Source organism: Atractosteus spatula, chromosome 14, assembly GCF_055471065.1.
Source record: "Atractosteus spatula isolate fAtrSpa1 chromosome 14, fAtrSpa1.hap1, whole genome shotgun sequence".
Classification (NCBI taxonomy): domain Eukaryota; kingdom Metazoa; phylum Chordata; class Actinopteri; order Semionotiformes; family Lepisosteidae; genus Atractosteus; species Atractosteus spatula.
Window position 1 is genome coordinate 9,132,544 of NC_142719.1, and position 10,305 is coordinate 9,142,848.

The window sequence follows — 10,305 nt, forward strand, 5'->3', positions numbered from 1 at the left end:
TTATCATGAATCAGTGCACAGCAATACTGTAACATCACAGCTGTTTGAAAAAAAACATTCTGTAAAAGACAGTGTTGATGTTAATGTTGTCTTGGGCCAAAATTAACATCAGCATGTAAACAGTTGTGCTACTTGGCATTGCTATCAAATGATCACAAATGCAAACCAGACTGCATTTTAAGCTGAAATGATCCTAATGCTTCCCAGATTTGTGGAATACAGATGGTCTTCAATAGGCAGGACCTCTGTGGACATCTGTCTGTATGACTTCCTAACCCATTCAAGTTTTGTTGTAATTGTATCTCCTAGAAGACACTACTAGAGACGATTGCCTTGATACTTAATATCTTGATCGCTTATAAAAGACCCTGCATCTTTCACAGCAGGGAGGCAAATTAGGAATGGGACCTGTTTCTCTCTGTGACATTAGGGTCCATTTCAGCAGGAGCTTTTTTTCTTTCTTTGTGATATTTGCAGTTTACAATTTATTGATGTGATTAATGAATTGTACATTTGGTGGTTACCTCCTTGTCTTTGTTTCAATTTGGTTTTGGGTTTTCTTTTTTGTTTTGCGCTATGAAGTATTGCTTGTGTGGTTCACCATGATCATTGCATGGACTAATTTTCCTTTTCCCCCTCCCTCCCCCATCTTGTTCCTGCTGTTTTTCATTTTCTCATCCTGCTTTTTTCCGCCTGCGATTTTTCTGCCCACTCCCTGTCTTTCCTCCTCCTTTCTCTCCTTCACCCCCTTTGCTTACTGCAGCCACCCTTGCGTTTTCTCTTGCAGCGGCTGCCGCGGCAGCACAGGGCCCCAGGCTCATAGCTGCACCCACGGGGCAGGTTCTGCCCCCCTCGGCCCTGAGACCCCCAACACCGGCAGGGACCCCCATCATGAACATCATCCGGCCCATCCAAACGGCCGCGATGATACCTAATGGGACGCCAACCTTAGTACCCCCCACGCCAGATGCTGGCATCATCTACGCATCGCCCTATGATTACCCTTATGCCCTGGCCCCCGCATCTCTGCTGGAGTACCCCATCGAGCCCAGCGGGGTTCTAGGTAAGCGCCTGTGGGGCTTTGGGACAGTCGTTAACCCTGGACAGGAAAGCAGCTTGTTGTACAGTGGCGTAATGGATACAGCCTCTGGGAGCCAAGGTCAGGATTTGTTCAAAGGTAAATACATCGTATCGAGCTGAGGGCTTTTGTACAGGGACCCACCTGTCTTCACAGCGTGGGACGAGTGTATTTTTATGTTTAAAAAAAACTTGTGGTCCGTTTTCCGGGATGTTGTCACAGTTGGGATGTTTTGTTTCCACGTTCCTGCAAGTTCACAGGGCCGTCTCTGAAGCAGCAGATGGCGAGCCCCTGAAACCCTTTTGGCTTAGTTTGTTTCTGCCATGGGCTTTTCCATCCACCACCGCTGAGGGCCTTTTTTTAAGTTGCCCGAGGCAAACAGATCTCCAGAGATTTTTTGTCTTTTGAAATCATTCCTTGTTTCACCCACTTGAACCAAACCCGGTTCTCATAGATGCCTCTTTGTGGAAGCCCAGTTCATGTTCCTTCTAAGCCTTACACAAAAACCGCTTTGTAGACAAAACTCCAGGCACATACGGTTTTGCTCTCTGTCGGGATACATCGCAACGCTGATGTTGACCAGTCACACACTGAGATTGCAGTAAAAGTAACTTGTTACCCAGCTGCCGGACATTACAAAGCTAATTTAGGTTTCTAAAATCGACATTTTCACTGCAGTTTCAACTTGACAGAATTCAGACCACTTGCAGGCCAATGGAAATCGAACAAGCCAAAAGATTTCAATGCTCATCTGCCTCTCACTATGCTTACTTCTATCAGTGCAGCACTCCAGTTTTTCATTTAGGCCTTTTTAGTGTTTCAGGCGATATCTGAATGATTGAACTTAAAGTGTACCTCCCACAGGTCCAATAGCTGCCTGCCAGTGCATATCCATTTTAAATCTACACAGTTGCCTTTTTTTTTAAAGCTGGATGTGCAATATTTTTTAAAAATTGAACTGAATACAGTATGTAGGTTCCACTTCAGATATCTTATCAATTCTCCTCAGTATTTCTACAAAATAGAACTTTTTTTAGTTATTTAACCACTTCAGATTTAAAGTGCTGTCAATTAGCTCTCTTCCTCATCTGCATGCTCTCTAAAGAGCTGGAATGAGGATGGAATTTGTGACCCTGGGTTTTTCTGGAAGCTGGAGTAGGTTTTGACTCCAGGTCTTGTCAAGACTGCTCGAGGTGGTGCTGCGAGACCCAGATGAGTGTCTATAACCAGCACTTTCATCTGTGCTAAGGTCCGAATGGAGATCAGGAAGCTATTCCTCGGTCCTGCCACCCTGTTTTATGTTCTGATCCACTCATCTCGGCGCCCACGGGCACATTTGAGCAGCAGTGACCACGTTGACCCGTTCCATTTTGATAGCACTCTGGACACAGGGAAGAAAATTATTTGCAGCTGAAGCACTTAAAAAAAGCTGAAAATGCACTCGGCTCGGTCACAGTTAGTGGCATGACAATGCAGGTCCCTCTACAACTGGTTATAGGTTGATTAAAGCAGGGACCTGGTATATTTAAAGAAACAACTTTCTTCGGCGTTCGCATGTTTATAACTAACAGCGATAGCCAAAAGGAGCTGCGTCTGCCTACCTTTAAAAATAAGTTAAACAGAAGTGCTAAAGACCGGTTTTAAGACCGCAATAGTGTCTGGTCAAGGTACTATAGGTACTATATATACAGTGTAATATCAAGACATGTGAAATGTTCCAGTACTCTGAACTTTATTGATTTTGATGGTTCAGAGTTGAATTATCTAAAAGTTTTTGCCAAATTTAAATAGTTGAGCCCAAAACACCACATTCCTCTTTAGTTTACAGGGAATATTGTAGCAACAGACAACTGGATCTGCTTTCCTTTAACTTCTAAAGAAGACCACATACATCTTATGTGCCTGTGGTTATGATGGACTTTTCTGTCAATATGAAACATGCTCATCTTGACAGGCACTCTTGGTTACAGTTTACATCAGACTGTTGTAGGTGACCTTTCTGTAACTCGTACAGGCACATTCACACCAGGGCATGAACATAATTTCCTGCACAGAACAGAGCATCATTTTGGTTTACATAAGCATGATGTCATTCTTTTGGACATTCTTCAACACCGTTTTCAATAAAAACACTCCTACACAAGATTTGCTCTCAAAAGACAGCTAGACTGAAACTTATTTCATTTTTACTTTTTTACTCCCTCTAAGTTAAAATATGGAACGATTATGATGTTGTCCTGGGCACTAGTTTGCTGTTGAAAAATCGCTAACATCTTCACGGTTTAATTCAATCTTAATCAGGGATTAGAAATGAGAGCAGCTGATTAATATATGCAAATGCTTTTAACAAATTTGGCATTTCTTTTCTCCCATAACATTTGTTTTGGTGTATCCATCTAAAGATTAAACCTAAGATATTGTCACTTCTGTACAAATAGGAAATTAAGCCATTAAGTGAAAGTATTAGACTAAATCGAACTTCAGCTAGCTGCCCTGAAAACACTGAAAGGTCAAAATGTAATATCTTGTTACACAAATCATTTTAGTTGTCTGACATTTGAACCTAATTTTCATGATACAAGATTCTCAGAAATGGAATAATCATTTGCCCATTGGCAATCCCTGCTGAGAGTAAATTACAGGAATAAGCAGCCTTTCATGTGGCCGGCTCCAATGTTTTGAGTTTGAGCAGTATTGGCTGTGTTCTATCCAAGAGCTCTTGAGTTTTGTCTCTTGCAGTGCGGTGGAGTAGATTCTGTTTCAGTGATTTTTTTTTTTAACGTACTATATGAATTAACCCTCTCATCTCCTGAGCTTGTTGAGAGACATGTAAATTTAAACAACAGAAGGCTCATCCTAAACTGTTGTGCGCTTCTAGGCGAGGACAAAAAAAAACATTCCTGACTAAATCCTGAAACAGACTCAATGCAGGTATCTTTCCTACAGTCGTTACAAATGTTTTGTCTCATGTGAACCTCCTGTAATATTTGATACTGTGGAATATTTAGTCTAAATTATATAGATGTAAGTTATGATGTTTATTTTCTGTATGGAAATGTATGTACATATGAAAATGTTTTGTTTTCTAAGTGATTTTCTAATACTGTGGACCTATTGCAATCTAGGAGCAATGGCAACTAAAGTGCGGCGACATGACACACGGGTCCATCCTTACCAAAGGATTGTGACCGCAGACAGAGGTTAGTTTAGTTAACACATCCTTTTTTGTGTTGCTGATTTTGTTTTTCGCTCCATCATGTCTTAATCTGTGGTATGCAGTTTCGTTTACAGAAACAGATCTCAATCCTCAGGTTTGACTTAGTTTACATTCATGTGACTTCTGTAAAAAGTTTGAGGGGGGAAAAAAGTGATTTCTGCATTACGTTTTTCTCTAAATGTACTGGTTGTGCCAAAATGTGAAACTCCCACAATGTTTTCAAAAAAGACCAAATTCAAGTGGAATGGAACCATTAGCCTGATGCACCTTTTCATGCCAGGAGAGGTCTAGGTTTTTGACTAGACCTTTGGTCTGCAGCGCATTTCCTGAAGGTTTTTGGAATGAAAACGAAAGTCACAGTTCAGAACCAGCTTTTTAGGATTTTTTTTTTTCTCCACTGGATTCGCGTTCATGGTCATCATTCAGATGGAAGTGATTATTTTGCTTCAGTGTGTTCAGTTGTTGATTTGCTTTCAGAATGCAGAGCATTCCATACTCTGCTTTTCCCCCACTCGGGGCCTTAAACAATTTTAGGTCCACCTCTACTGAATTTTCCTTTCAAAGATGTGACTATTCCACACCACTTGGTTTAAGGAGTGTTGAAGTACTGCAGGTTTGAGATGGCTGGAATTAACTGAGGTTATATAAGCTATTCAAAATAAAAGGCAAGCTTACAGACAATGGGAAGTTAGGAATGCTGGCATGAGAAAATTCTTTTGAGAATTTGGAATTAATTATGTTCCTTGAACTCAGGTTGAGTGGATCAGGGCTAGGTGTTGATTGTACCATTTTAGCTGTTACTGCTTGATCACGCGTTTGTGATCAAGATGGACCAACCTGCACATTTAATGCTGTCCAATGTCAAAGTTATCTTCTTCAATTAAAGCAGGTAGTTTACATTGTTTAGTGTACTTTTTGGGGAAAAAAGAAGAGGTACCTCTGTTTTATATCTGGACATTTCTAGAGCATAACCCAAAAATGTATTTTTGGCACCTGTATATACTGGTAAATAAAAAGGAGAGCCAATGTGAAGAGTTCAGCTTTTCTTTGTCTATTTGACACTAGGGGACGTCTATTAACACTAATCCTACTGTATTGTACATAACTGCATTTCCACTTGATGTTTAGAACTAAAACATTAATTTTTGGACTCTGCTTCTATTATGGGTATTGGGATATTTCCTACACTCTTTGCTCTAATTATAATACTTTGATGATTCAGGTGGGGGTATTAGTGAAATCATGATGTAAGTGCGTCATGATTAACCTAACAAGTCATATATTCATGGGGAGAGAATTGAGATTTCATTCATTTTACTGTTAAAATGATGTCATTCCAGTCTTTTCTTGCTGACACTAATATCCTTTCTATTCTTTTTTTCTTTGTTTTTTTTTTTGTTTTGTTTCTAACCACCTAGCCGCCACCGGCAACTAACACATGACCTTCTGACCTCTGAATTCTTCACCCAATGATGAGCTGACCAAGCCTGCCTGCTGAGCAGTTAACTGGTAATCGCCTTGCTAGCCTGTCTTGGAAGCAGCGAGCTAAGGCACCTGTACGCATCGTAACCTAACAACATGTTAAAAAACAACTCAACTACAGCAACTCGACTACACCCCAACAAAACTGTGTTTTTTTCTTTTTCTTTTCCTTTTTTTTGTTGAGTCTCAGCTTGTAGTCTTGGTTTGGGTGGATGGTATCCAAGTATCTGCACTGAATAACTAAAGCAATAAGGTAACCCCATCTCCCCCCCACCCCACAGCTCTGTCTCTGTATGTATTGTTGAAATGAAGCTAACCGATAACCAGATGATTTATTTCCTGTGATGACTGGATGCTGTTATGAGGCATCTCTCTTCCAACCCTTTCCCATCAGTGTCACAACTCCACCCCCCTCCCTCCGTCACCTTGCCTTAGTTAGGTGGTGGGGATGTGAGACACACACACACCACTCATGCCAACTGCAGTGTTCTGTCTTTTCACATGTAGCCCTGTCTCTAAAAACTCTGAAAACTTTTTTTTTTTTGTGTGCTGACACATTATGGGTGTGCCTGACTTGGCTGCTGTCTGAAGCATGGCTAAAATTATTGCAGAGGAGCTTTTTATGTTGTTGTTTTTTCTCTGACAAACGGACAAGGAATTTATGGATTTTCAATAGAAAAGAGAGGTCATTTTCCTTTTTGTAACTGGAGAATTGGCGGGTTGGTGTGTGTGTGATTTGGGGGGTACCAGAAGGTGGCTGGTGTGTGTGTGATGGGGAGGATTTTCATCTTGTTACTGACCTTTATGTTGCTTATCCACAAGGTCAATAATAGTGCCAGGCTTTTTTCCCACCCTAAAATAATCCAACTTTAAGAAATTGATTAAGGTATTACATATACACATTCAACCACAGGGTGCCAAGCTTTTGAAAGAGTGAGAAGTGTGCTGTTACACACTGAACAGTTTGGGAGTTAGTCCACTTCCCAACCAGATGCTGGTTAATATTTTCAGCAGACTGAGGTAATTGAGTCCCAGTTTAGAGGCATGTGGGTGAGGAAGAGTTTGTTTCCGATTGAGACGGATAACATGCTGAAACACTAAGGGGCGTTTTAGGCTGAGAAAGGGAGTGATTCTGCAAAGAGAGCTCTCAAATATAGATTTCCTAATTCTTTTTGATCTTCTTACGATTTTGAGTTGAATTAAAAATCTGTTCAAATTCTGATCCCAACTTTACAGCACATCCACAATGTGTCTTGCACAGTACAAGCCGGTATAAACAAACTCCTGTGTTTGTATGATTTTTACTCTTTCTCAAGAAAAATAAGAGGATGTGAAAGCCATGCTTGCCTGTTTTAATTGCTCTATTACGTACCTGTTCTATATATAAAATGTAGATACCTGTCATTGCATATAAAGTACAGAGGAAAACAAATTAGATACTTTTACAGGGTGCTGGTGAAGAAAATATATTTTTGGCAATTTTAGCTTTTTATACTTAACTTGCAGTTACAAAATACTAGAAAAAAAACAAAAAAAAAAATAAAATCTAACATAAAAACGATGTGACATTGGATAGTAGTGGCTGGGAAAATAAAGACCAAAATAGTATATCTAGGAATGTTGCAAGAAACTTTAGATGGAAAATTTAAATTTTCAAAAAAGAAAAAAAAGTGCCTTATTGATGGTCGTTTCTTTTTCCAAGTGTTAATTAACATTTGTTAGTGTCCAGCGCACACCAACCAGGAATAGATGCTCCATAGAAAGGGTATTTGGAAAGATGACACCTCAGAGTGTAGATGTAGCTCAGTATTCCCCTGACTAGAGCTACTGATATTATTCTATGCAAATAAGAATAGCAGTGACTCGACCAGCTAATATTTGTGCCATGGTTTGTCTTCCTGAGTTTGTTAGGTTTTTGTTATAATCCTATCTGCCATTTGAACAATATATATTTTTAATTTTATGATTGTCACTTTTTTTTTTGTTAAACACTTGATCGAGAACAAACTGCCAATTGAAATGCATACGCCTGCTGGGCTGTCATTTTGTTTGGAGGGTAGAAAAGCTTCAGTGCTGACTGTAAACCGCTCGTTTCAATAACTGCAAACCTCGCCTTTGTCCCATAAACCAACTCTGTGACCTATTTATGCAGACCAGAGGTGGCCAAAGGCATTCGTGTTGTGAACAAAATGTTCTTTAGCAGCGGCCAATTCAGACAAGAAGCTGTTGACAAGCAGCACGTGGACAAAAATCCTACTGCTTGTTATAGACACGCTTTATAATGATTGGGCACCCTGATGAACCTTGAACTTTTTTCTACATAGCAACACTTGGTCTATGCTACTGTTGCCGAAAGGTGGGAGATTTCGTGGAGAATCACAACAACAGTGTTAGGGATCACCCCCAAGTTTAAAGCTCACCCTGTGATGCTGTAAATCCAAGGTATTACCTGTTCATTAAAAATTCACCAAGTGCTTCTCAGAGCTTTTTACTTCAGAGCACAGTTTGCTCCCCCAGTTTTTCAGAAAGGTGTTCAGGTGCAAGACTCTAGCAAGAATCAACTGGGATTCTTTGTTTTGAGGATTTTTTTTTCTTCTTCTCCCAAACAGTTTAGCTGGAAGTGTCAAAAGGGGTGGTAAATTGTGCACTGGAGCAAGTAGCTTTAAAAGTTAGTGTTGATAATACGAACCCTAGTGTCAAGGGGGTAGTAGGTTATTGACTCATTCTTAGAAAATGGTCTGAGAATAAAATTGATAAAATGAAGTTAAGCTTTGCCAAAGGAGGGCCTTTGCTGCTATAAACGTACTTCCACTTAACAGAACAAAAAAATTGGTTGTTGAATTTGGGGAGTTTTGATTTTTTTTTTTAAAAAAGGAGCAGAATGATTTTTCTTTTCCCACCATGCGTTGCCAGAAGCCTTAAAGCCCGCGGGTTTCAGTTATCTAGACGACTGGGATTAATCACACTGAAAGAGATAAAGTACAACGCAAAAGGAAAGCAATGTTGCGATTTCTGTTTTCTCCCTGGCAGACTTCATTTTTATTTTAACCTCTTACATACTGTTACAAAGGTCATTGTTCTATTTTTCAGTGTTATTTTGTTAATGCAATATTAAAGGAAGATGTAGAGAGCAAGAACAAATCAGTATTTGACAGTATTATGTACTCCCTCAGCAAAGTTACAGAACTGTGTGTGATGGTTATCAGGAGTACAGATTATTGTACCATATTCAGTCTATGGCCTGCCAATATGTATGATAATGTAATTACAGCCATTGTTACAGGTTTATAATGTATTTTTCTAACTTCATTTTATATGTATATTATAAAACATTTTCTGACTCCTTTTTTTCTGATAAAAGCCCCACTGCAAGTTTTTTAATAGTTCCTCTTTCCCTTTCATGTCAGCCTTTATTCTCCTGGTCCATATCATTGGGAGTGTTGCCTTTTTTAGATTTTTTTTCCCAGTTCCTAGCTTGTTAATTCATTAGCCTCTTTATTAGTTCTCTTGTTATAAGTATTTTTACATTGCTTGCATTTAGTTTCCATGGTGTTTGCTGTTATTTTTCTTATTAACCCCCTGGCATTTATTTTAATAAAACATTCTAGTATGAATTTTACTAACTTGCTGATATTATTTTTTGTCTTGTGTTTTTTAACCTGTTGAATGAATGTATGGTCTGGTTCACTGGACTAACAAAATTAAAAACCTGATGTTTGGCCACAAACACACACCTTTGCTCACACAAGCACATACACACCACAAGCAGCCCCTGAGAGACCTGCTGACATTTCATCTCAATCCAACTGCTGTTTGTCTTGTCGGGCTATTTTGCACTGTTTAGAACAACTGAGAGCTGCTTTATAACTGGTATGAAAGTGGATCGTACCAAGGTTGAGCTATTCCAATGAGCGGTGGTGGCGCACACACAGAAGGAATTGTGGGTACAAGAAAAAACAGGGCTTTGTTCAAAATACAGTACGTGACAACTTTAATTAGTGATTGTAAAATGCATTTTATGCACAATTAGTGTGGAGAGACTGCATACAAACCTTTGTGGTCTTTGTGGCTATAGGTAAGACTAGCTCAAAGTCAATAGAGAAGCACACTTACACTTCCACAACTGACTTTTATACTTGTATACTTCAGAAGACAGATTCACAGATTCAGTTTGATTCAGGCTGAGGTTCTTGCTCATTTAGTCCTCACAGGGGTGTGACTTTGCAGAGCGAGTAAGCAGAGAGCTGCAATATCACCTTCATAAAAAGTTCATCGGCTCGTCGGCCTTGTCTAAAAAGCAAAGCTCCCATTCATGAAACTAGAAAGAACACTGCAGGTTGGGGTCAGACCCCTTCTGAAGTTCTAGCGATAAAAGAGCTCAACTATCTTAAGTTTCTTTCATGTCAAAGCTATTGGGGGAAAAAAATGTCATCTTAGAAATGGTGTCACCACAGTAAGCTAAATAGATTCTAGGTGACATCATAAAACCTAAAAATAGTCTTTAGTTGCATTTTGAAATGTCATTATC

At 39.5% G+C, this 10,305-nt stretch overlaps 1 protein-coding gene across 4 annotated transcripts in view; it reads left to right on the forward strand.

Moving 5' to 3' along the window:
• The window catches only part of qkia (QKI, KH domain containing, RNA binding a), an 80,379-nt gene extending 70,983 nt beyond the window's left edge, over positions 1-9,396 (forward strand). The window contains exons 6-8 of one of the 4 annotated variants that reach the window (XM_088933127.1): positions 764-1,177; positions 4,204-4,278; positions 5,714-9,396. In XM_088933127.1, coding sequence (XP_088789253.1) covers positions 764-1,177; positions 4,204-4,278; positions 5,714-5,730 — 506 coding nt within the window. In that variant the 3' untranslated portion in view covers positions 5,731-9,396. The remainder of the gene's footprint in view (positions 1-763; positions 1,178-4,203; positions 4,279-5,713) is intronic. The other 3 variants (XM_088933131.1, XM_088933130.1, XM_088933128.1) reach the window with 3 other exon arrangements.
• Positions 9,397-10,305: the final 909 nt, after the last annotated feature.